The sequence below is a fragment of the Ursus arctos genome, unplaced genomic scaffold (assembly GCF_023065955.2).
Source record: "Ursus arctos isolate Adak ecotype North America unplaced genomic scaffold, UrsArc2.0 scaffold_1, whole genome shotgun sequence".
Classification (NCBI taxonomy): Eukaryota; Metazoa; Chordata; class Mammalia; order Carnivora; family Ursidae; genus Ursus; species Ursus arctos.
The window spans coordinates 76800938-76828496 of record NW_026622763.1 but is presented as its reverse complement, the minus strand read 5'-3'; the positions used below and the strand labels follow the sequence as shown (position 1 = coordinate 76828496).

The 27559-nt window shown below is 37.2% G+C and overlaps 1 protein-coding gene across 28 annotated transcripts in view; it reads left to right on the top strand.

Annotated features, from left to right (window-relative positions):
- The window catches only part of ALS2 (alsin Rho guanine nucleotide exchange factor ALS2), a 78731-nt gene that overhangs the window by 50354 nt on the left and 818 nt on the right, over positions 1 to 27559 (top strand). For 11 of the 28 annotated variants that reach the window (XM_057303971.1, XM_057303970.1, XM_057303974.1 and 8 more), the window contains 14 exons: positions 917 to 1015; positions 1600 to 1764; positions 2884 to 2995; positions 3209 to 3286; positions 6975 to 7108; positions 8001 to 8165; positions 11875 to 11992; positions 12754 to 12911; positions 14992 to 15114; positions 15822 to 15998; positions 16873 to 16918; positions 17145 to 17206; positions 17764 to 17913; positions 18131 to 19027. In XM_057303971.1, coding sequence (XP_057159954.1) covers positions 917 to 1015; positions 1600 to 1764; positions 2884 to 2995; positions 3209 to 3286; positions 6975 to 7108; positions 8001 to 8165; positions 11875 to 11992; positions 12754 to 12911; positions 14992 to 15114; positions 15822 to 15998; positions 16873 to 16918; positions 17145 to 17206; positions 17764 to 17913; positions 18131 to 18332 — 1789 coding nt within the window. In that variant the 3' untranslated portion in view covers positions 18333 to 19027. Of the gene's footprint in view, positions 1 to 916; positions 1016 to 1599; positions 1765 to 2883; positions 2996 to 3208; positions 3287 to 6974; positions 7109 to 7997; positions 8166 to 11874; positions 11993 to 12753; positions 12912 to 14991; positions 15115 to 15821; positions 15999 to 16872; positions 16919 to 17144; positions 17207 to 17763; positions 17914 to 18130; positions 19028 to 20204; positions 21549 to 27559 lie in introns of those variants that run through there. The other 17 variants (XM_057304040.1, XM_044381276.3, XM_044381278.3 and 14 more) reach the window with 4 other exon arrangements.

Genomic DNA, 27559 nt, shown 5'->3' with positions numbered 1-27559 from the left:
ACAGTGTACTAGGACTTACAATGTACGTGTGTGATCATAAGAGGGCTGGGAATGTAGGATGCAGCCTGATTTACCTGAAGTGAATCATTTACCTTGGTAGCCTTATGACCTCAAGTGACACAGCCCTTCTCTGTGTTAAAGTGGGCCTGTTTTCTGTTCATTTCTCAGTGGTGAAGACTGAGAACCTGGGGTAATATTGATGGTGAACTGTTGCTTTCGTAGTGCCCTTTTACACAAAGGATATAGACAAATTTTCCTTTCAGTAGTTTTACTTTTTTTCCTCTCAGTAATTTTAAGTCATCTTTAATTTCTGTGATAGCTAAAGGAGAAATCTTCTAGATGATATATTATCCTAATGGTACTCAAGTGACATTTTTGCATAAGCTTGTCATGTTTTCTAACATTGTAAAAATATTTGCACGATAAACTTATGGCAGTGAAGTATTTTATATCATGTTAGAGAAATTTATTTTACTATATGATTTTTGTGTGTGTGATGATGTAAATTTTTATAATGTCTTTTAATCTGCTTTAAATGGAATTTTACAATGAAAGGAGACTTCAAATAATCTCATTTACCCTGCCACACATGGATGAGGGAGCTGGGTACCTGCACTTATGCAAGGTGATGTGGCTAATTAGTAGCAGAGAGGCTTAGGACCTAAGTTTTCTGTTTTTCACTGGAGTTGGGGTAAAACACATAATCTCTGTGTAGTGGGATTGAGGCCCCACTCCTCTAAGACTTGCCTGATTGTTTAGGTAATAGATACATTTTAAACCAAAACCCCATTTACCCCTTTCCCCCATAGGTAATTCTTTTTCCTGTTCTCCTTGTTAAAGTGTTTACACGTGCATATATAGAAAAGGTGAATATGTCCTAAATGCATCTTCTGATGTTTTTTATTCTCCTTGGTAGATATGGAGAATACAGAATCCCAAACAAAGCGCTGAACAAAGAAGACCATTATGTGGGCCATTGGAAAGAAGGAAAAATGTGTGGTCAAGGAGTCTATAGGTAATAACATTGGAAAGGTTTTGGGCTGGTGTTGCTTTTTCAAACAATCACATAGACTTAAATGTTTGTATAGCCAAAATTTCCAAGGAGTAAGTAAATTTTATTCTTTTTATGACTGAAACCGTTTAAAAAGTCTTCTTATAAAGATAACTTCTTATCTATCACAAGGTGAAAATATTAGGTTATTATTTAGTTTTCAGCAAAACTGTACAAACCTTAGAAACCATAACTTTCTCATAGAATCTGCTAAATGTCTTTCTTATAAATTTATCTTTATTAAATAACTCTAATATGGACAAAACCTATCATTCTTTTAGAGATTACTCATTATTTCATTTTCCCACAAGGGATTAATACACATTTTTCCCCCTTATTAACACAGAATACCATCCATGATGTCTTTAATTTCTAAGCTTCATTCATTCAAATACAAAAAATTTTGATTGGTGAAAAATAATCATATAAATAAATAATTATAGCCACCAGTGGGACATGAGTATAATTTTGAATTTCCTAAACTTTGTAAAAATGAGCATCAGAAATTCAATGTGTTTGTGATCTTCATCCATTCTTTGTAACCACAGTTATGCCTCTGGTGAAGTGTTTGAAGGCTGTTTTCAAGATAACATGCGTCATGGTCATGGTCTCCTGCGAAGTGGAAAATTGACTTCCTCTTCTCCCAGCATGTTCATTGGCCAATGGGTAATGGATAAGAAAGCAGGATATGGTGTCTTTGATGATATCACTAGGTACGGTATTCTGCTTCTAATCTCAAAGTTGAGTGTGAGAGGATAACGTTCCTATAGTTCTTCAATAACAGTGATGCTTTTATTAAGGTTGAGCATCTTAATTGGACGGTATTGAGACATTTTTTAATAAGACACAGTTGCCAGGCATCATTTTTTCCATTTGCTTATGAACCAAGTAATAGGTTACTTCTTTACAAGATCAGGATCTTTCATAATTAACCTAGGTACCATTTTCCTTAAAGCTCCACATGTACAAAGCTTTTAGTGTTTTAGAGATTACCAAATCTTTATTATAAAAAGAAAAACCTCTAAAACAATCTGTAGATAATAGGAATAAAAGGTCAGAGGGAACCAATGGAAATTCCCTTTGGGGGTCATAGGATGGCATCTGAACACCTTTCTGCTTAGGTCTTTTGTTAGGTCAGGGACTTGTTACCATGCCAGCAACCCAGGAATCAAGCTTAAATTCAATTAACTAAACCTTGGGGAGGAATGCATTTCTTTTGCCTCCGTATTTGATTTAGCCTGATTTGCTTTTGGACTTAATACATACTTTTTCCCCCTTCATGTTATTTTTATAATGTGGGATTTTAAAATTTAGATGTTATTACTAAACTCTATGATTTTTTTAACAAGCAGTTTATACTTACCTTGTTTTTTAAGTGGAGATTAGTAAGATTTCTCTGAGTTTGAGTTTGTGAAGAATGAGACTTCTTATATAATAAACCTCATTTCTTTTTTTAAAGTTTTAATAAGTTTTGGAGTAAGAAAAACGTATGCATAGATTTGAGTCTACATACTACATTTTGAATGAAATTATTTAGAGTTGAATTCTTGACATTCCTTTTTTCAATTATCAAGGACGTACATGGAATATATGCAGACCTATGTCAGGTAGACTATATTAAATTCCTGAGAGAACGTTACTCTGAGTAAGATGTCTTTTGCTACCACATTGGCCCATGTTTGAGGAGACACAGAGTTAACCACCTGAACTAGAAAAATGGAACAAATACTAACGTAGGAGTGATGATACTTGGAATCTTCCATATTATAATTGTTTTTTTCCATCTCATCCTTACCAGTTTTGCATTTCATTTCTTTTCTATTTCTATACAGAGGGGAAAAGTATATGGGAATGTGGCAAGATGACGTATGTCAAGGGAATGGTGTGGTAGTTACCCAGTTTGGATTATACTATGAAGGCAACTTTCACCTTAATAAAATGATGGTGAGTAGAATATTTTGCATATAGTTGCTATTGACTTTTTAAAACTCCCATGTCCTTAACTTTTAAATCATCATTTTATTAATGTTCTACCTTCTAAGTACTATTTTTCTTGTCTTTTAAGATTATATAAGGCTTTGGGGGATATGGCTGTGTGAACTCTTAAGTTACTTTGCATTTTATCTGCTGTGATTTTTGTTTTGTTTCTTCACATAGGGAAATGGGGTTTTACTTTCCGAAGATGATACTATATATGAGGGAGAATTTTCAGATGACTGGACTCTTAGTGGAAAGGTTGGAACCTAACTTTCTTCTTCCTCTAATCCAATCTTCTAATTTTTTCTTGACCTTTAAGAAAATCTACCTTACCATAAAATTCACCTGTTTTAAGAGTACATTTCAATGACTTTTAGTAAATATATAGTTGTACACCCATCACCACAATCCAATTTTAGAGCCTTTCACATCATCCACAAAGATTTCTGTCACAATCTCCTGCTCATTTGCAGTCACTCCTTGTTTCCCCAGTCCCAGTCCCAGACAACATGTAGTGGACTTTATAACTCTGTAGATTTGCCTTTTTAGGTCTGTTCCTATAAATGGAATCAGTATATGGGCTCTTCTCTGTGGCTTCCTACACTTAGAATGTTTGAGATTTTTCCCATATTGTGGCCTTTATAGCAGTTCATTCCTTTTTATTGCTGAGTAATATTCTAAAACCTTAATCAGTTGATGGGCGTGGGATTATTTCTCACTTCAGACTATTATGAATAATACTACTATAAACTTTTGAGTAAAACTTCTTGTGTGAACATATGTTTTCATTTCTTTTGGGGAAGAATTTAGGAATGCAATTACTGGGTTGTATGGTAAATTGATATTTAACATATCAAGAAACTGCCAGTTATTTGCCAGTGGCTGCATCATTTTACATTCTCATCATCAGTGTATGAGGAATCTAATTGCTCCACGTCTTTGCCAGTATTTTTTATTTTGTTTTTTTCTTTTTGCAATTCTAGTAGGTGTGAAATGATATTTCATGGTTTTAATTTACATTTTCCTAGCGACTGATAATGTAGAGCATGTTTTCATGTTCTTATTAGTGATTCCTATATCTTCTTTGGTGAAACACCTCTTCCAAGTATTTTGACATTTTAAGAATTTGCTTGTTTTTGTAGTCTCATTGAATTGTAAGTGTTCTTTATATATTTTGGGTATAACTCCTATAACAGATATAGGATTCACAAATTCTTGCAGTCTGTGGCTTCTCTTTTTATTTTCTTATTAGTGCCTTTTGAAGCACAAAAGTTTTTAATGAAGTCCAGTATATCAGAAACATCTTTATGAATCAGGCTTTGGGTGTCATATCTAAAAAATCTTCGCCTAACTCAAGGTTATTAAGATTTTCTTCTCGGGGTACCTGAGTGCCTCAGTTGGGTAAGTGTCCAACTCTTCATTTTGGCTCAGGTCACGATCCTCAAGGTCATGGGATCGAGCCCTGTGTTGGGCTCCACACGCTCAACTGAGTCTGCTTGAGATTCTCTCTCCCTTTCCCTCCCTTCTGCAGCTCCCCCTGCTTGCATGCAAAAAAAAAAAAAAGGTTTTCTTCTAGCAGTCTTATAGTTTTAGCTCTTATATTTAGATCTGTAACTCATTTTGATGTACTTTTGTGTATGGTCTGGGTTAAATATCTAAAGTGATCTTTTGCATGTGGGTATCCAATTGCCTCAGCAGCTTTTCCCATTGAATTTTCTTGACACCTTTCTTGAAATTAATTCACCATGAAATGTGTGAGGTTTTTTTTTTGGACTCTTTAATTGTATTGCAGTGATCTACTTGTCTCTCATTGTGCCAGTACCACACTGTCTTGATTACTATAGATTTCTAGTAAGTTATGAAATCAGGAAGTGTAAGTCTTCCAATTTTGTTATTTTTAAAAATGTTTTGGCTATTCTGGATCTTTAGCCTTTCCATATAAATTTTAGGACTGGCTTGTTAATATTTGGAATAAAGCCTACTGGGATTTTGATAGGGATTGTGTTGAATCTGTAGATCAATTTCAGAAGAATTGCCATTTTTAATAATACTGAATCTTCCAATCCATTAATGTGGAGCATCTCTCCATTTATTTAGATCTTTAGTTTCTGCGAGCAACATTTCGTACTTTTCAGTGTGTATCTCTTGCATTGGTTTGGTTAAATTTGTTCCTAAGTATTCTTTTTCTAATGCTGTTGGTAAAGAGAATTGTTTTTTTTTCTTTTTAACTTTATTTTTGGATTGTTCATTGCTATTATAGAAAAATACAATTGATTTATGTATTTTGTTTTTGTATCCTGAAACTTTGCTGAACTTGTTTATTCTACTAGGGGTTTGGTGTGAAGTGTGTGTGTATATTTCTTAGGAATTCTTTTATACAGGATCATGTTACCTTCAAATAAAGACACTTTTACTTTTTCCTTTGCAATATGGAGGGTTTTTTGTTTTTTGGTTTTTTTGTCTGATTACCTTGGCTATATTCTCCAGTAAAATGTTGAATAGAAGTGGTAAGAGTGGATATCCTTGCCTTGTTCCCTATTTTAGAGGAAAAGCATTAAATCTTTCACCATTAAGTATGAAGTTAGCTAAAGGTTTTTCATGGATTAATCAGATCGAGATAGTTTTATTCCTAGTTTGTTGAGAGTTTTTGTCACGAATACATCTTGGCTTTTGTCAAATAGTTTTTTCTGTGTCTGTTGAGATGATCATGTAGGTGTTTGTCCTTTATTAATATGGTGTATTATGTTCATTGCTTTTCTGGGATAAATCATGGTGTATAATACTTTTATAGTTTGCTGGGTTTAATGCTGATATTTTGTTGAAGATTTTTGTATTTATGAGGGATAATGGTCTATAGTTTTCTCATGATGTCTTTGTCTATCTTAGGTAAAACTGGCCCCATAGAATGAAATGGGAAAGGTTCCCTTCTCCTCTGTTTTCTGAAAGAGCTTGTAAAGTCTTGGTATTATTTCTTCTTCAGATGTTTTGGAGACTTCACCAGTGAAGGCTCATCTGGGCCTGAGCATTATTTTGTGAGAATATTTTTATTTTTTAATTTGGTTTCCTTCTATTCTGATTTTCCATTTTTTCTTGAGTCAGTTTGGTAATTTGGTTCTTTCTAGGAATTTTTCTGTTGTATCAAAGTTATCAGATTTGTTGGCATAAAGTTGTTCTCTTAGTATTCTCTTGGCCTTTTTAATTTCTGTAAGGTTGCTGTAATACCCTATTTCATTCTTGATTTTGTGACTTTATGGCTTTTTTAATTAATCTAGTTGAATGGCAATTTTGTGTATCTTTTCAAAGAAGCAAATTTTGGTTTCATTTTTCTCTTTTTTAAAATCTCATTGCTCTAATGTTACCTTCTTCCTTCTTGTTTGGATGTATTTATTTTTATTTTTTTTTTTAAGATTTTATTTATTTGAGAGAGAGTGAGAGGGAGAGAGAGCACAAGGGGTAGAGGGAGAGTCAGAGGGAGAGGGAGAAGCAGACTCCCTGCTGAGCAAGGAGCCCGGTGCAGGGCTTAATCCCAGGACCCTGGGATCATGACCTGAGCCAAAGGCAGACGCTTAACCACCTGAGCCACCCAGGAGCCCAAGGTGGAATTTTAGAATACTAATTTGATGGCTTTCCTATTTTCTAAATAGACATTTATAGCTATAAATTTGTCTCTAGGCACCAGATTCAATAAATATGGAAAGTTTTATGTTCATTTCATTCAGCTCTAAATATTTTAAATTTTTTTTTTTCGGTAACTTTTTTTCTTCTACCCATGGATTATTTTCATACAATCTTTTTACACATGCATGTACACATACTTTTTTTTTTTTAATGAATTGGGGACTGATAGAAGAGTTAAAAAGGGAAAACGTTAACTGGTGCTTTTTTTTTCTTTTGATTTTTAATTGGAAATAATTCTAAATTTGACATTTTCTTTAACTTTACCTAGGGAACACTGACTATGCCAAATGGAGATTACATTGAAGGTTATTTTAGTGGAGAATGGGGATCTGGGATAAAAATCACTGGAACCTACTTCAAGCCTAGTCTGTATGAGAGTGACAAAGACAGACCCAAAGTTTTGTGAGTAACTAGTGTTAATTGTGGATTAATTATTAAGTGTTTTGAGTTGTTTGCTTTTATCAAAGATGGTTAATACTTTAATTACAGAACAAATTTTTTTTAATGCAAAACAAATTTTTGAAGTCATTTTTTAACAAAGTGTAACTTCCTTGTATTGCCAACTGCTGCTGTTATACATAATCTATAGTCTTGGTTTAGATTATAGCCTCAGAGCATAGATGTTTAAAATAAAAGTTCTGTGTGGGGGATTAATTTTACTATTAATGGTGCAGATATCCAAATTGATTTAAAGAGAACATTCTTAAATGGAATCCCTACACAACTTGATTTTGAAAAGTAAAGGCCAAACCTATGTATACTCTGCATATGTGGGAAGGAAAACAAAATCTGTATCTCTAAGTGTATTATGTTCTTCCTCCATGTTTTTGGCATGTATCTCTTTTCCTTTATTGATTCCAGCATTAACTTTGTTTCTGTATTTTGGTAGCTTCTCCAATTCTTTGTTCTGATGGACACCTGATATATTTTTAGAACCCAGTATTATATAATGCATTTTACAATTCTCATTATGAGATGTGCAAAGTGCAGGAAGTCCTTGCTTTAACAGAAATCAATTTTACAAAATCAATTTTGTGGAAATGTAGAAAGCAAAGGAGTCGATTCTGATGTGCTTCATACTTAACTGTTTATACACTTTAGTATCCGATAGACGCTAAGTAGCTTAAAATCATTTCTTTAAAATTTTCATTCAGTGTTTATAAAATAGAACCACTGCCAGTCTCGGCAGTTTTGTTACAGAAGCATTCCCAGTTGTATATTAGAAAGTTTCTGTTCTTCAGGATTTTTGCACAAAAGAAGTGATTAATAAAACTTGCTGCGGCTTTATTAGCAGGAAGCTGGGAAACCTGGCAGTGTCAGCTGATGAAAAGTGGAAAGCAGTATTTGATGAATGTTGGCGTCAACTGGGCTGTGAGAACCCAGGCCAAGGGGAAGTTTGGAAAGCATGGGACAATATTGCTGTGGCCCTGACCACCAGTCGGCGCCAACACAGAGACAGGTGAGTGAATGCCTGCGCAGCATAGGGCAGAGTGTTATAGGAAGTTGAAACTTAACAAGTAGTCAAGGCTTGCCATATTGAACTTGAAAATATAATTTTAAAGTCAATGATGTACTTCTGTTTCTGGGTAATATGGGAAAAATACACCTCCCTTTATCTTCTACTGAACTCAACTATAAAACCCAGGCAGAATACATGGGCAGCTGTTCTGTAAAGAAGATATCAGCTAGTGTATTGAGGAAGAACACCTGAATTCAAAGTACCATCGAACCAGTTATAAGTTGTTTTTGTTTTTGTTTTTAGTTGCAAGTTTTTTAACGTCAATATCCCTCAGCCTGAACTCAGTGTAACCCGAAACCTTGAAGTAAGCACTGTGGTATATAGAAAGAGCTTCAGAAATAACCCTCTGCTTCTGGCTCAAGATGCAAAAAAGAGACTCTTAAAGCTCAGATATTGTGGGGGAGATACACTGTGTTCTTTCTGTGTTTTTCCTTCATTTTTGCAGGCTTCAGCCTCCACGTACTTCTGTGGCAGGGTGGCAATGGCATTTGCTAGAGCAGCCAGGAACAGGAAAAACTCTTGTAGGAGTAGAAACTTCTTCCTCTGTTGGTGGATCCTCAGGTCTAGTAGTCATGGCCAAATCCCATTGCTTTTTTGGCCTCTCTATCCTGCCACTGCTTGGCCCTAGATGTGGCGTGTTCACAGAAGTGGGCCGTTTCTGGCCTGAGGATCTAATAGGAGACCCAGAAAATGCAGGTGAGGTAATGGAGAGAGAAGAGCTCTAGAAAGCGACCCTATAAGGTTGTTTATGAACTCCTGGGCTCACCCTAGACCTGCACTTGGGTGGATTTGGTCCTAATTCACATACCAAATACTTTGAGAACTGAGCTAATAGGTAGACTTCCACCCAGGTCCCAGACTGACCACTGAGTGATATGCTCACAGACCTAAATAGGACTGCAAAAGCTTTGAGAAGTGAACTGACATTGAAACCACTGCTCACAGAAGGCTGAAACAAAACTATCAGCTGTTTCAGATGTTTCCAAGATCAACTACATGTTCAGTGATCCACTAGAGGGACTCACAAGACTGGGTGTCATATAGGTAAGAGTTACTATAGCAACACAGTGAGGATCTATAGTCAGATCATAAGAGAAGACCCCAGGCAGAGTCTGGAGGATTCCATGGGCAAGTTTCCCACGCTCTCTCCCTTCTGTGAGGGGTCCCACAGAACACACTATCCCCCCAGCAGTAAAATGCAGCCGTTCTGCCCGGGGAAGCCCATTAGGGACTCAGTGCCTATGGTTTTTATTGGGGGCTAGTCACATAAACACTCTGTGCTTAGCAACTGTCAGAATTCCACAGTCCCAGAAGGAAAATAGATAGTCACCATAAATCACATTGTTAGCCTAGTTGTGGACAGCAAAATACGCTTATTAGCTAGGGAATATTTCATGTCAGTATAGGGAACTTTTAGGAAGCCGACTTTAGAAGCCAATCCTTCTAAAGATAATAGTTTCAAGCCTACTATGTTTATCAACATTCTTTTTTAAAATTTTTATTTAAATTTAATTAACATAGTGTATCATTAGTTTCAGAGGTGAGTTCAGAGATTCAGAGTTGCATATAACACCCAGTGCTCATTATATCACGTGCCCTCCTTAATGCCCATCATCCAGTTATCCCATCCCCCAAGCAACCTCCCCTCCAGCAATCCTCAGTTTGTTCCCTGTAGTTAGGAGTCTCTTACGGTTTGTCTCCCTCTCTGATTTCATCTTATTTTTCCCTCCCTTCCCCTACCCTGTCAATGTTCTTCATAGGACAAAAACAAGACCCGAAGTGTCATAACATAATACTCAGAAATGTCCAGAATATAAACAAAATTACTTGGTAATCAAAGAACCACCATCTCATTTTGGGAAAGACAATCCATACATACCAATGGCTTCCCAACATAAATTTTGAAATTATGACTAGAACTTTAAAGGAGCTATTATAAAAATGCTCAAATAAGCAATCACAAACACCCTTGAAACAACTATTAAAATTGAAAGTATCAGCAAAGAAAAAGAAGATATAAAGGAGAACCAAATCAAATTTTAGAATTAAGAAATCTAATAACCAAATAAAATCACTGGGTGAACTCAGTAGCAGAATAGAGATGACAGTCAGTGAACATGAGACTAGATTAATAGAAATTATCCACACTGAACAATAGAGAGAAAATACATGGGGAAAAAAAAAAGGAACAGAGCTCTAAGGACCTGAGAGTCTAATATTTGTGTCCTTGGAATCCCAGAAGGAGAGGAGAAAAAATATGGGGATGCAAAAATATTTGAAGAAATAATGGTTGAAATTTTCCCAAATTTGGTGAAAGACAAATGTGCAGATTCAAGAAGCTGAGCAAACTGCATCCTGAAAAAACAGTATCTGAACAGACACCTCATAATCCAATTGAAAGACAAAGTCGGGAAAGCAGCTGGAGAAAAAGGAGGCATTACCCAGAGGGACACTGCCAGTTAAGTCCTTGCATATGTGTCATCAGCACCCTCTGGAGACTGAAAGCAAGTGGCACCACAGTTTTGAAGTACTGAAAGAAAAATTACAGATGTACCGCTTCATTTTTTTTTCTTTTCCTTATTTTCTCCCTTGTTCTCCTTTTCTCCTGCCTTTTTTTTTTTTTTTTTTTTTCCCCCTCTGTCTCCTTTTCTGCATATTTCCTTATTCTTTAACTTGGCCAGTAACTCCCAGAAGCATTGCTTGGCATTTGGACCCAAAGAACTTGATAATCCCTGCTGTATAGAAAGAAGTTTGGGTTCCCCCCCATATTTGGGATAAACAGGAACGGATTACAGTGTTTCATTCAGAGAGTTCATGATTTTTACCTTAAATTCTTTCTATTAGAAGAAGTGGGAACTCCTAGGATTGATGAAAGCTATGGACTTTCTCTTGTGTGTGATGCAGATGGTCAGCCTTCACTGTTAGAGCCTGTTAGTCTAAACATTGAGACTTTGGTCCTCTAGTTGACCTTGGTTAGCTGTTGTTGGATGTTTCCAAAGAACGAGAGTGAATGAACTTTTATATAATAAAACATGTTGCAACCGCAGAGGTCTTGTTTATCTAAAATAGTGTGATAATGATTGTGTACTATTTCTAATTGGTTGTAATCTAGTAATAGAATGCCATTACAAAAAATGTCTGTTGATTACTAAGTATGTATTTTATCATGGCCTCTTCATCCAGAGCTTCCCTTTACCCATTATGTACTTATCTCACCACCAGTTGTAGCATCCTCATTATCTCCTTACTTGAGCTCATTTCCCTTCTTCCTCTGCCCTTTCATGTGTTTCCATTTTTCCTCACTGCTTCCACTCTCTTTTATTCCATTTGTCTCTCATCACTGACAAGTCTGTCACCAGTTTTCTCTTCAGTCTAACATTATAGTATCTCCTAACACCATGGTTGATATTGAAGCAAAATCTTCATTAATTAATTGTAGTTGATATGAAGTAACATTAAATGACATTGGAATGACTGTTAGAAAAATCTAATAGCAGGTCAGTTACCAATTATGAGCTCATTTGGGCCAAACACTGTGCTGGGTACTCCATTTCATCCTTACTTGGTGGCAGTGTTTCATGTGCACATTGCAGTTACCTTGCTTTCTTGATATGAAATATACAGTGGGCTTTCTTTTGTCTTTTTACAGTCCGGAGACATTAAGTCGTTCACATACTCAGACACTAGAGAGTTTGGAATTCATTCCTCAGCATGTTGGTGCCTTCTCTGTGGAGAAATATGATGATATCAAGAAATATTTAATAAAGGTAGATCAAAATTACAGTGGTCTTGTGAACTAATGATGCAACTACTACAGTGTATCATTCAAATCTGCTCACAGCTTATTGGTACCCTAATCCTATCTTTGCTTTCCAGGTATTTCTTTTGTTAATTCTCTGACTACTAAAAGCGTATTTCCACGGGAATATTGCCCTATCATGATGGTAGAACTTAAATTTTAAGTTTTGTAAAGTGCTCAAGGAAGTTCTTGAGAACAAGGGTAAAAGTTTAAAATGGCTTTTTGTTAGCAACAATAGCAGACTAGAGATTGTATAAATCATGCTGCCCTCACCCCATGATGATGCTCTTTGCTTCCTTCTCAAACCCTGTAAGATTAGCTACAATTTAAAGTATGATGTACATTGATATGGGGTTGCAGGAAGCAGTATTAAGAGAAATCAAGGGAACTGAAGAGTGACTGTATTAGAGCATAATCAACTCATTATTTCGTTTGCTCAAAGGTAACCTCTCCTATTTATAGCTTAATTATATTTATCAGTATATCCAAAGCTGTTTTCCCAAGATGCTAAAAGGATTCTTTGAGTAAGATTAGGAACTCCTACTCCATATAATTTGGGTAGACTCAACACTTTCAGAGAAGTTTAAGTATTTGAATTTTCATGATCTAAAAGTTTACTCCTGCCGGTTTGAAAATTATTTATCATATATGAAATTGTTTTATTTTTTATTTGTTGATTGTTTCTGCTGTTAGTCAGTGACTGGCTTCAATGATCCTCTTCTTGTTCAGGCCTGTGACACTCCTCTGCACCCCCTGGGCAGGCTTGTGGAGACACTGGTTGCAGTTTATAGAATGACATACGTGGGTGTGGGAGCCAATCGCCGGTTATTGCAGGAGGCTGTGAAGGAGATTAAGTCTTACCTTAAGCGAATTTTCCAGCTGGTGAGGTAAGAGATCTTTCTCATTGAAGTCTGCAAGCTGTGGAATATTGCTTTATACTAATGCTTGGGTGTCTTCATCCTTAGTCTAGAGATTACAACTTTGTGAAGAATCATTAAGGTTCCTCTTCCTTGATGAAATTATTCATCAAGAAGATGATTTTTGTGCCACAGATTCTTAAATAGATTAAATAACAAAAAACATATTTTTACTTTATGCATAATAAACACAGCAAAGGAAACCATCAGCAAAACAAAAAGGCAACCTATTGAGTTGGAGAAGGTATTGGCAAATGATATATCTGATAGTGATTTGGTTAGTAATCCAAAATATATAAAGAACTTACATAGTCAACACACAAAAACCCACTAATAATCTGATTTAAAATAGACGGAGGACCAGAATAGACAGTTTCCCCAAGAAGAGATACAGACGACTGTTAGGTACCTGAAAGAATGCTTAACATCAGTAATCATCAGGAAGTGTGTGTATTCTCATAGGCTTCCATTCTAGCGGCACAGACTAAATAAAATACATAGTGTGTCAGGTGATGGTAAATGTGACAAAGAATGGGGCTGGAGGTAAGAGGCTGCTATTTTAAACAGAAGGTCCAGAAGGCCTGACTAATAAGGTAATATCTGAGTAGAGACTTTGAAAGAGATGAGAAAGCAAGCAAGTGGAACATCTTTGAAAAGAGTTTTAGGTAGGAAATTTGAAACTTGAGAAATTCAAGATCTTTTACTAGGGTTAAGCCAACAAGTAAATACTATAATGAGGTCATTATACAAAAATTTATGAATTTGTCCCGGAAAATTTCCTTATATTATTAGCTTCAAAATAGATGCGTTTGGAAATGTCTTCCGTTTCAAAGGGGCAGTGTGACCCACTAAAGACCACTGACTGGGAGTGTTTTCAGCTCTGACATTAGTTAGATGAGCATAATAAAGATAAATTTTCTGACCTTTTTTAGTTTTCCCAACTATAAAATTAGGGGCAGAGGCAGGGGCAAGGTATAAGTCTACAAAAATAGAGAAGATTGCAAACTCCCTTTAAAGAGTCAAGATTTGGGGCGCCTGGGTGATTCAGTTGGTTAAGCGACTGCCTTCGGCTCAGGTCATGATCCCGGGATCCTGGGATTGAGTCCCACATCGGGCTCCCCCTGCTCTACAGGGAGCCTGCTTCTCCCTCTCCCTCTGCCTGCCATTCCAACCCTGCTTTTGCTCTCTCTCTGTCAAATAAATAAAAATCTTAAAAAAAAAAATAGAGAGTTAAGGTTTATGTATAAAAGAGGACCATGAATTTGTGTACAGTAGAGCCTACCATTTGCATATAAGAGGTCAGAGATAAAATCTAGGGCAAATTCAAAACCTAGGGGAAAAAATCCTCAGTAACTTAGCAGCTTAATCATTTGGAAAAAGTTTTTAGCAACTTGAATTTTTGTTTTAAAGATTTTATTTGAGAGAGAGCGGGAGCGGGGAGAGTGGCGGGGCGGGGGGAGAGGGACAAGCAGACTCCATACTCAGACCGGAGCCCGAGATGGGGCTCCATCTCATGACCCTGAGATCATGACTGGAGTCTAAACCAAGAGTCAGCCATTTAACCAACTGAGCTACCCAGGTATCCCAGCAACTTGAATTAAAAAAAAAAATTAAAAATTTTACATTAATTAGATTTTCATTTTTTCTTAATGTTGAATATTTAAGTAGTTTCCAACTAATATTTGTTTATGCTGTGAGAATAATGATCTCTGCTTGAAGAGTCAATACAAATTGACCTCAGATGAGATTGGTCAGTAAGAAAAATGTTTTATATAGATAAGAATTTCTCACTCTTTAATAGCCAGACTGAAAAAAAAAAAAAAAAGCATATGAAGATTTTTTTAGTGGTATTATTCATTAGCTCCACTTTTAAGTTATCCTGTAATTACAAAGCATCAGTTAAGAATCTTAGGGAACTAAAATATTTAGTTGATAAAAGTTTGATTTCATAGGGCCTTAAATAGATGAAATAATAGAAATGCATTTTACTCTTTTTAACCGTTCTAGAGGTATGAAAAATTGTTTAATTGTATTTTCTCTTATTCCTTAGATTTTTATTTCCTGAGCTTCCTGAAGAGGGCAGCACAATCCCTCTCTCTGCTCCTCTGCCAACGGAAAGGAAATCCTTTTGCACTGGGAAGTCAGATTCCAGATCGGAATCTCCAGAGCCAGGGTAAATGGAGTTGGGTAGAGATAGTGAAGAAAGAGGTGGGTGGTCCTATCCAAAGAATCCCAAGGAAAAGTTTTCTCTAGATCTCAGTTTCCTTATTTTTAAGATAAAGTGTTTGGTGTGGTGATCTGAGGTCCCTTCTAGGTTGTATTAAGTTGCATTAGCCAAACCCCATGGAAGTGCAGTCACCAATGACGGGGTGCAAAGGCTGCTGAGCAAAGTAACATCATGCTGATCTAGAATAACCACAGAGAATCATTTTCAATAATGGAAACCAACTAGGTTTTCAGTTAGATTTTGAGTTAATGAAAAGTATTCACAGTCCAAGGTAAAACTCTGGGGCCATAGGTAAGTTTCTCATGTTAGCTCCAAATATAAAAGTAGAATAATGCTATAACTGTTTCTTTTCTTTTTCTTTCTCTTTTTTTTTCTAAGAGAGAGAAAGAGTGTGGGGGGGTAGGGGGAGAGAGAGAATCTTAAGCTGACTCCCTGCTGAGCACAGAGCCTGACTCGGGACTGAATTTCACCACCCTAAAATCTTGACCTGAGCTGAAATCAAGTCGGACCCTTAACCGACTGAGTCACCCAGGCGCCCCTGTTATAACTGTTTCTTCACTCAGAATGTCCCATCTTTACTTTCAGCTCTAGAAACTGAAGCTCTTTAATTCTGTATTCAATTTTAATATGAATGCTTCTCCAATATTTTGTAGTTATGTGGTAACAAGTTCTGGATTACTGCTTCCTGTACTACTACCTCGGCTCTACCCACCACTGTTCATGCTCTATGCCCTGGATAATGATCGTGAGGAAGACATTTACTGGGAATGTGTTCTACGACTAAATAAGCAGGCAGATATTGCTCTTTTGGGCTTCCTTGGGGTACAGAGGTAAGTACAGTAATGAGTAGAATAAAATGGTTTTAATTTAAAATGCAAACAGTATTATCAAGGATTTGGTACTTCAGTATCTAATGGAATATATGTTTTGCAGTTTATTCACTTATTTATATATCTGTTATTTCGCAAAATAGTGATATTTAATCTTTATTTTTGAGAATTTTTGGAGTGGAGTGTAAAACTTGGTTATTCTTCTGAAGAATATTTTTTATTTTTGTGTGTGTATATAAAAGTCTGTGTGTGTGTATATAAAAGTCTGTGTGTGTGTATAAATTTTAGCTATCCTATACTATTTTGCAGTTCCTTAAAATACGTACGTTTACAGTTTCAGAAAAAATTATATTTAGTCTTTGACATTCTTCCTTTTCTTCTTCTCTTTCTTTCCTCCCCATCCCCAATTTCTAATTTAAAAGTTTTAGAATTGCTCTTTGTTGTAGAGCATTGTTTCTCGTTATTCCAACAGAACACATAATGCTTTCTTCTGGTGCTGTGATAAAGCTGATCACCCTATCACCCAGTAATTATGTATGTGCGATCAAAAATGACCAAGCCTTAATCAGAAAGTAAATTTTTTCAGTAGGATAATTTGACAGTAAAAATACAATAAAACTGAGTGAAGGAAGGATTTTGGCTAATACTTGGTAATATCTGTAATGTATGGGGCAATTGTAGTATACATTGACAAATCCCTTAAGAGCATGATAGAAACTCTTAAATTACATCTGGAATGTTTACTGAAACTTTATCTGTGGAACAGTTATTTTAAATGGGGACAGGGAAGGCAATATAGCCATCAACTGTTTGTATGGGGATTAATCTATCATAAGTAACAACATATATTAACAGTGTGTGGATTCCATTGTAGGAAATTTTGGCCAGCGACCTTGTCAATCCTTGGAGAGAGTAAAAAGGTATAGTAAATTATAGTAAATTTTAGTTTTCTCAGTAAATATGCTTTTCTTTGATGTGGGGTATTAGAAATAGCAAAAAAAATTTCCATTTTACTTTGATAGAATAGTAGCCAAGCATGAGTTATTCACTGAAGAACCACACTCTGCCCATCAGTATCATTTATTTTTTACTGTTACTGCAGAAGACAGCTTTCCTCTTGGACCTTCATAAATTCTCTTTTTGCAGGTTTTGCCAACTACAAAAGATGCTTGTTTTGCCTCAGCCGTAGAATGTCTACAGCAGATCAGGTAATTGCTGATTTGTTGAAAAATCACATAAATCAAAGTAATAGTCTATTAAGATATTAATGAGATCTTATCTTTACCTAAGCTCTGAGTGCTCCCTTCACTCCTAGAAGGTGTCACACTCAGCTTGGAGATCAGAAAAGGCTCTTTTGAGACATTTGGCTTACCTTTTACTCTACAAGGCCGTTGTATTTTCAGAAGAGGTGGAGAGCCTACCCAGAAGTGTCTACATAATCACATCTTTGCCAAATGGAAATTAACCAAACTTGATTACTGCAGAGAAGAGCATATATAATCAGGGAATAAGGTCCTACATGGTTAAAAGGGGTAATCTTATGATGTAGTGAATTCTTCCATGTGAACCATAGATAGTTGGAGGCATCTTTTCTCAAAGAAACAAGGGATTACTGTGGTCATCCCTTCCAGCAACTCATTATGCTTGTCCAGTTTAAGACACATAAGCCTCAGGAGGGTATGTTATCAAACAATTAATATTTAATATCAAACAGTTCTATTAAGAATAATTATAGGACTTTTTTTTTTTTTTTTTTTAACAACAGCACAACATTTACCCCGTCAGACAAACTTAAGGTCATCCAGCAGACTTTTGAAGAGATCTCTCAGAGTGTCCTGGCATCACTTCAGGAAGACTTTTTGTGGTCCATGGATGACTTGTTTCCTGTTTTCTTATATGTGGTGCTACGGGCCAGGTGATCAACCTTTTCTGACTTGATTGTTAGGGACTCATTGTATTAATAAGTGCTTTTTCTGAATTGATGACAGTAAAATGCTCCCCCACTAGAAAAAAAGCCATTTCTCTTTACCCATTCCACTATGGTGAGCTGTTCTTTATTTTCCTTTACATAGTTTTGGAAAGAGGATGTACATATAAACAAATAATTCCATATCTTTTTCTCATTGGGGCAGGATTAGGAATTTAGGCTCTGAGGTACACCTCATTGAGGATCTAATGGACCCATATCTTCAGCATGGGGAACAGGGTATAATGTTCACCACCTTGAAGGTAAGTATGGGTAGTATTTTAATTTTTTTAATCTTAAAATCTGTCCTTAATTTACCATATTATAAATCTGTGATTAACCACTGTCATCTTTATACAGAGGTTTAATGCAAACATTAAATGCCTTTAGAGCACATCAATTGTTAATATTTTAAAATATAATATATTAAAGAAAAGTAGAATTGGTTATTCAAAATACTAAAGCAAATTACCCAATCTTCCCTATAAATTGATCATTCATATCATTAGAAATGCTTATAAAGGTAGACCATCTATATAAAATATACCTCTAGAAAAGAAACAGAAAGGATCTGTAGTGTCCAAAAAAGTACCCATCACTGGAGCTATTTAATGGAAATGAGGTAAAACAGAGAAGGCAGTATGTATATAATGAATACAAATTGCATCTTCTTTTTTCCCACATGAATTTACTATAACCAGTATGTTACAAATGAGGTTCTGTAATCTGAGTACTCTCTAGGGATTGTTGCAAGTCATTTTAGTTCCCCACCCTGATTTTTCTTAGAATTTTAGAATAATTCTGAAGTATATTGGAGGAGCAACAAATAGAAAATGGCATAAACACTTCTGAAAAAAAGGGAGAATAGACCCACTCTGCCAGTTACTAAAATATTATAGAATTAAAATAATTAAGATAGTATGTTACTGCCACAAGAATGGACATTACCCCTAACAGAAGGGATAGCCCTCATAAAGGCAGTGTTATAAAAAAAAATTTCACATGTGAAAATGGAAACATCAAACACAAAAATGGAAGAGAGAGGATTTAATAATTTAACAAATGTTAATAGAAATTTAATAAATGTTAACCATTGGGATAGCTTTTTAGCTGTTTTGGAGGGAGGGTGGAATCAAGGTAAAATCACCCACATTGCAAATTACAGATGCTTTGGGATTTTTATGTGTAGAGAAAAGAAGAGAAAGGAGAGACAGGCAAATTAAAATGAGAAAAAACCTAGAATTTAACGTCAGGCTTAGGGCTTGGGTTGGTTGTTTGAACTTTTCAACTGAAATACCATTAACATTTTCTATTAAATAGACTGCAAAGGGTGGAGAAACTGGGGAAAATATTGGCCACCTATGACTTACTCTACATATAACATAAATACTAAAAAATGTATCTCAACATATCAGCAAGGGAGAAACAACTGATACATTTATGCTCGACCTCACTGAAAATTACAGTACTGCAGATTTAAGCAAGATGCCATTTTGTGCCTACTAAATTTGCAAGGATCTTTTAAAATTATAGCCAGTGGTGATAGGGGTATAGTGAAATCAGAATTATGTCCACATTGCCGATAATGGATTAAACAGCAGTCAGCCCTTTAGAAAACTGTTGTTGTTAACATCAATATCAACAGCATCAAAAATGTTCTTGGTGTTTGAGTAATCCTACTCCTGGATATTTATCCTGAGGAGTTGAAGAATGGAAAACATATATGGTTTGGCTGAGGTGTTCTTTGTAGTGTGAGTAACTTCCAAACCTGGATACTTCCAGAATCACCTGGGAATGCTTCTTAAAAATTCATTCCTGGAAATTCTGACTCGTTGAGTCTGGAATGATGCTTACTCTTAATTTATAGTTTCTTAAACATACTAGATTGTTCCAATTACAGTTGTTTGTATACCTTATAATGCTCAGCATATTCTAAATGTCCACAGAGTAGTGGCTTAGCCAATTAAGGTATTTCTGCTTGGTGAAGAATATTAAACAGCTTCTAAAAAATTTATTTTAGAATTAGAAGAAAGTGTGCAAAATTTTCTCTCTACTAATTTACAAGTAGGCAAAATAGACATTGGATGGGGGACTGGAAGTAAACAGGGATAAATAAAGCAACTAACTGATTTTGTTGGAGCTATTAGTGTTAATCAGACATTTCCTTTCTTTAGTCTCCTGTCCATTGCTATGTTGTTTCTTTACAAGTACATTTTAAATTGTCTTGAACTTTTTTTCAGGCATGTTACTACCAGATCCAGCGTGAGAAGCTTAACTAGGATGCACAACAGCTTGACAACTGGATTATCTGTAGGATATTTTAGCACCATCTGGTGTCTTCCTATAGTGGCAAAAAAGAATGGTGTTGAAATTAGGACGTTGTGTTATTTTGGTGGTTTTTTTCTGAGCGTTACTAATGATGATAGCCCTGAGCCCAGAAAAAAAAGACTGTATGATTTAAAGGGAGGGTTGAAAAGGAGATCGAATTCAATTAAACCAGGCCCTTTCCTATGTTAAGTCCCCCAAATATCACACATTTACTGTTTGGAAAAAGAGGACATCCCTTCCTACAGTAAAGAGTATGCCAGCTACATGAAGTTGTAAGAAGAATTCTCAGTATAGCTTCTTAAAGAAGTTAAAAAAATTTTTTTGAGTTTCGGGTTTGCCTGCAGTTACCCCAGACCCCTTTGCAAGGAGCAGATTGTACTTGAAACTATAGTAGCTACACTATGCCTTCCTGAATTCCTTGTAGTCACGTGTGCGTCATGCTTCTTTGCGGAGGGAGGGGAAAGAGGACCTTCTAAAACTGCAGTTTTAACTTTTTCTAAGCTTTTCCACCAGGGTATTCATGATGGGAGAGGTTCTATGCAGGGACTACCATACCCTGACCCCAAACATGAAACACATCTAAATAGGAGTCTTCTGCCTCCTGACTAGAAAGAACATAGGGGTTTTGTTCTTGGATTCCTTTCAGTGCTACAGAGTGAATACACTGGAATTCAAACACTGACTCTGAGCTGCTATGGAACCTCACTCGTCCGTGTGCAAATGCTGTATTGCTAGGCCTGTGAATGAGAGCCTGAAGAGCTTTTGCATGTGGGCTGTGTTTTGGAGCAGGACTAAATTCTGGGAAATATGGAAGCAAGGAACTGCATCTATCCTTGATCTAGTGTTTTGGTTCTTCCCTGTACCTCGCACTGAACTCACCGAGGGGAAGAAAAAGGAAACAAGTTTGGCTTTTCCCATCTCAAATGTATTATAACACCTCAACATTTTAGTGTTTTGCCTTTCACCTTTTTTTTTTTAATGTCCTATTGTAAATGGTTGGTTTACACTGTACAAGTAACACTAGTAGCTGTTTTGAATAACATAGGTGCTCTTCCTCATCTCATCTCCCACACACCATGGTGAACATATGGAGTATCCTCCAGATTTGTGTTAACATCAGCAGGTGTTAATCAATTTTAAAAAAGGATCATGGTTTCTGCTCTACTTTATAATCAAGACATGTTTATTAAAATACTGTTTCGGAATGTTGGCTGTAATGTAGCAGCAATTTTCATAATAAAAGACATTCATCTCTATGAGGTTGTTTTATGATTGCAAAAGAAATGACTCAGGGGCAGCTTAAAAATTTAAAAGAAACCCAGGCTTAGTGTTTTGTTTATGTATTTAATTTATTTTTTGCCCAAATTGTAATCCATGCCTCTTTGTATTGGCCTCCGGTGTCCCTCTGGGGTTTTAGAGATCTCTGTCCTTAAAATAAACATAAATTCATAATTATAGCACCTTTGCTGACAAATTGACTTTCTCATCCTAATACCCCAAGGACAGGGGTCTTAAATCTATTATTTATTTGAGTAAAAGGCATATTTTGATAGTCACTGTTTTTTTTTCCCCCCTACTGAACAGATCCAGGGAAGGGAAGAGAGAGGATTTAAAATTCTCATTGGAACTACTACGCATTAGTTAGCTACTTCCCAGTTGTAATGTCTTCTCAAGATGCTTTTCCATGTCACCATTACTCTCTACCAGAAGGTGGCCGCCCATTATTGGAAAGGAACCAACACTTGATTGGTTTATGTTAAACACCTTGCATTTCCATTAGAGATTGTTTTGATTTTAGAATAATCAGATTCTGCATTTGGCTTTTAAAAATTTACCCAATGTCTTTGACCCCTTAAGAGAGAGAGAGACGGGTAGTTCTGGACATAAAAAGACTTGAGACCCACTGAGAAATTCTCAAATGATGGTAGACTGTCTCAGTTCTAAGAAAAACATGTTTTAACTCATCCTTTTATTGGAGTTTTGAATGGAACTTTGCAGTTACTTTAGGCTCATGATACTGTATTTATACCTTTCAGATAGCATAGTAAAGCCATAAATTTTCAAATTCTAAATCTAAATCTCCAGGCCACTGTCTGTAAATAGAAATACCTAGCACTCATGCAATAGGTTACAGATCTTTCACATGTATGGTGAATGCTCATAGAGCCCTGAGGCAGGTCTTAGCCCCACTGATTGTATAGACAAGGAGTGGCTGGGATTTGCTCACTGTTAGAGCTGGGACTCTAACCTAGAACTTCCCTAACTCTAATCCCAGGGCTCTTTCCTACTACTGCTTCCAGAGATGGTGCTTCACAGCTGGGTTATGCATTAAAAGATCATAAGGTAGGGCCACTTGGGTGGCTCAGTTCGTTGGGCATCTGACTCTGGATTTCTGCTCAGGTCATGATCTCAGGGTTGTGAGATCCAGCCCTGCATCTCAGCAGGGAGTCTTTTGAGACTCCCTGTCCGTCTCCCTCTGCTCCTTCCCCTGCTCACATGCGCTAACGCGTGCACGCTCGCTCAAATTTTTTTTTTAAAAAAGATCATAAGGTAAGAAATGAGTTGAAAATGAAAACTCTTAGTAACATTAGGTGTCTATGGTAAAATATGGTGTGCTCAAAACAGTCACAGATGTGTCCCATTCCCAGCTTGCATTTTCATCCGCAGTGGAAAGAAAAGGAAAGCCATCTGTTTAATTTCGAGTAAAGGGACTGATAAACCTCTAAGAATGGCCATTTGGTCTTTATTCTGCTCTGCCCTGCTGTGAGCAGAACCCTTCAGTTTTATTCTGGGTTATCTACTTCCCGGTGCACTTCCCACCCACCCTCTGCTGCAGTATAAAATTTTCTCTTTCTTTCTTTCTTTCTTTCTTTCTTTCTTTCTTTCTTTCTTTCTTTCTTTCTTTCTTTCTTTCTTTCTTTCTTTCTTTTAAAGATTTTGTTTATTAGAGAGAGAGAGAGACAGTCAGCGAGAGCGGGAACACAGCAGGGGAAATGGGAGAGGAAGAAGCAGGCTCCCAGCGAAGGAGCTCGACATGGGGCTCTATCCCAGGACCCTGGGATCAGGCCCTGAGCTGAAGGCAGATGCTTAACGACTGAGCCACCCAGGTGCCCCTGCAGTATAAACTTTTCAAATAAAGAAGTAACTCCGATCTGAGAGAATGGGTAACTATTAGGTTGAGGACAGTACTTGGTAGGGGACCTTCAAGAAGGAACTGTTTTTTACAGACCTCATTATTACTGGCTGAAGGGTCTTCCTATTCTCATAATGTGAGACAAGGTTAAAAGGTCAGTTTACTCTCTGGATTTCCACAGTTGTTCCTTTCATTAAAAATGCTATTGTCTGTTGTGGGTGTTTGTTTATCATGGAATGGTCAACAAAAATACATTTTTTGGTGTTAACTATGTGGTGGCATTTTGAGAGAAAATGCCACAGCGAAGATTGAAAATGATATAAATTAGACTTCTCAGTGTGAGGAATACCTAAGATTTGTGACAGAGAAAGCTTATGAGTAACTTAGTGGTTAGGCTGGGTTAGGCTTCTGTGGATTAAATCAAAGAGGATGTGCAGAGATTTTATCTAGAACAGTGAGGTGACTTTGGCAGCTAATAGCCCACTAGTATTTTCTACTGAAGCTTTTCTCTGGATAGGAGCAACATTGCATGTTTGCAGCCTTGCAGGTAAGAGACTCTGCCAAATGATCCTCAGTTACCAGAAGAGATCTATAAATGTCCGTGCTTCTGTCAATTTTTAATAGCTACAAACAAAATTTTGGGTAATTTAATTCGAATGGTTTAGTTTCATTTTAACCCAAATCATATGGAGAATTCTGTGATTTTGAAAGAGCAGGTTTTGCTTTGGGAAACCGTTTAAGTATGGAATAACGAATTGTCATGCAGACTGAGTAAAACTGAGCATTTGTTCTGGTCCTAGTCAACAGCATTTTGACCCAGAGAAAGCTGGGCCATTTTCATACTTAGCAAGTTTTCAAGTGCTTTTTCAGGCTTTGTCTAGTAGGAAGCATTGTTCTGAAAAATGAGTTTAATACGGGTAGGGTGAATGGCATTTAATAGTAATCACTAGATTTTAAGAAGTTCATGGAAATACTGATTTTTAACGTAATATTTAGGACAAATTCCTTATGAGTCCATAGCACTAATGCAGCTTCTCAGTTAATAAGAACCGGTGATCCTTCCTCTGTTACATAATTAGTCCAGAACCGCATATAGGTGGGTTTCTACTTTTTTGCAGCCTCCATCACGAATTCTCATTCTCATGACAGCAAAAATAGATAAGTTCTGACAAACTTGGTCCAGAAGTCACGAAAAGGCAAGGAAGAGGCATTATAGTCCTTTACCAGGCACTAGCATTTTTCAGGGCTTTTGATTTTACTACTTGTTAACTCTACCAAATACCCCTTTGTATGTCCGATTCCACATCTGAGAAATGGAAGGTTTTCAAAGTTTGATAGGGAAGGAGGTTGAAGTCCGTATAACCAGGCTGAGGAAGGGAAGAATGGCACAGGGCTCTGGAGTCAGTGGCTCCCACCTTAGGATTGACATCCCAGCTCCTCTTGAACTCCCAGGGGAAGTATCAGCCTTTTCCTTCCGTATTTTGGCCTCGCCTTTTTCCACCCCTTCTCAACAACTGGAAATACAGCCCAGACCCTGCTACAGGTGCTGAGACTTCACGGTGAATGAAAGCAGGAGGTCCACTTTCCAGGTGGACACTGGACACTGAACAGGTGAATGCGTAAGGGAATTGTGAAGCGGATTGTGAACTGAAGCATCGCAAGAGTTTTGATAGCCATCTGGAGAGAGGGAAAACCATTTTCTGAGTTTCTTTCTATGACTTTGTCTTACCTTGGGCTAATCCCAGGGACTCGGTGGCTTAAACAACAGAGATTTTTTTTTCTCGCAGTTCTGGAGGCTGGAAGCCTGAGATTGGGGTACGAGCATGGGTGGGTTCTGGTATGGTCCTTCTTCCTAGCTTGATGAGAGCCGCCGCTTCGCCGTGTCCTTACCTGGCAGAGAGACAGAGAGAGCAAGCTCTCCAGTGTCTCTTCTTACAAGGGCATTAATGCCATCATGGGGGCTGACCCCCATGGCCTCATCTCAGCCTAATATCTCCCAAGGGTCCCTTCTCCAAATACTGTCAAAGTGGGGTTAGGGCTCCAACATCCGGATTTGGGGGAACACAGTTCAGTCTACAACAAATTTGTCACAGGAACCTGACAGTGACCACTGTGTTTAGAATTCACCTAAGCTGTGGAGGTGAAAATTTCTGTTTATGCCTCCATGGGTGAGGAGCTTTTAGTCAACATGAGCTTTTTAGAATATATGAATTCGTTATCTGCAACCCTGGAGTCAGCAGTCGATTTGCTGGAGGCTATGTTAATAATTAAAACTCACTATGGAAATCACAGTCTATCTGTAAATCTCCCTCACAAATCAGGTCGTCGCAGGAATGCACAGTCTGGCGCTCCCAGCTGCTGCGTGGATAGGCCTAGTTCGGCACACTGGCATTTGGGCATTAATACGGAAGAAATGTGGTCCACCTGACTTACAATGCACAGATGGCAGTTGGCTTGTTTAATCTGTGCTTCCTCTCCAAGGATGTAACTTGTGAACCGCGCTTTGGGTAGCGTTTCCAGCAGCTGCCTAGATGTGATGGTTTGGTGTCAGACCCATCTGTTTGCTCTGACTTTTGTCTGGCAGACACTCCACCTCCCTTTTCAATTCCCTACCCTCCACACTCCCCTCTTGGGAAGAAGGTGAATCATACATGCAGATGTTGTGCTAAATGATTCAACAGAGGCTCAAAACCTGGAACACAGGAAAGTGGCAGGGTTTAACCTCACTCAGTTGGGGCTGGGCAGGCAGGCAGTGGTGGGCATGGCAAAAGCCTGTGATGTCAGGTTTTGGTAGAATCTAGCAAACTAGAATACTTCAGTGTGACTGGGAAAGAATGTGTATGGGAGACTGTTTAAAATTCCGTAACAGCTTTCCTTCTCACTGCCTGGGAATTTAAAGACAACATAATAATGATTTGTCTTTTACTGGATAGCCTCCCTGGTTCAACTCCACAATCTGTCTAAATTCTAGACAGTGGTTTTCAACCATATCAGATACAATATACCAGTCTCTAACAATTAGTTTACAGTACTCCTTTAAAAAAAAAAATCCTGATTTATCCTTTGTTATCCTACTTGGATAACAAATGCTGTTGGTGCACTACCCATATACCCTTGGTCCTTACAATTTGGGTGCACTCCAGGCCAATGAACTGCCAGGGCATGCACGCACTGAGAGTATGCATGTAGGAGGCTGGAAGGACTAGAAGTAATGTTCTCTGGCAAAAGCCCTCACCCAATGACTGGCAGCATTGGTGTATAAATACCCCCACTTGTCCCTTCTTCCCCCAAGGGACTAAGCTCCATAGAGCCCAGAGTGGTTACTTGCTTGATATACTTTCACTGGCTTTTTCCTCTGGCCTTGTCTTAGTATCCCACTGTGCTACTGGTGTTTCTTGGGATCACTTTCCAAACAAATCATCCCACTAGAATCCTTGCTCTGTGTCTGATTCTGGGGAAACCCAGAATAAGACACTTATACACAACTTCAAAAAAAGAAAATCCATCTGTATCGTGCCTTAGTAATAATAAAAAGACGTTAAATAAATGTCAATAAGGCATTGTATATTTCAACATGTAAATATGAAATACCACTACACCAAAAGATATAATGAAACATGTCTGCACCTGTAAAAAAGTCCACCAGGGATGCAGCAGCAGCCTTGAATGCAGACACACATACAGCCTGATAGTGGTGTGTTATAGTGATGTCCTAAATGCTATGTTTTTAGGATTCTAATGGGATGATTTTTTCAGAAAGTGATCCCAGGAAACACCAGTAGCAGAGTGGGATATTAAGACAAGGCAAGGGGAAAAAGCAACTGAAAGGTGTATCAAGCAAAACAGCCTTACCTTTATTGACAGGATTTTCTGAAATGGTAAACGATTGATAAAGTCCAAACAAAACAAAGTAAATTCATCTCTTAGTTACGGTAGTAGCATTTCAGAAAACTCAATGTATGTGAAAACTATGCAAAAATACTTTGTGTTTTTTGGTAAAGAAAATTTGGGTTCTAGGCTCTGATAATTATAAGGGTGTTTGGGGGATTTTTTTTTTTTTTAGCAACATAAAAATCCAGTGAGGTGTTTTAAAGTTATGCCAGGGCATAAGGTGATTTTTCATTATATAGGGCA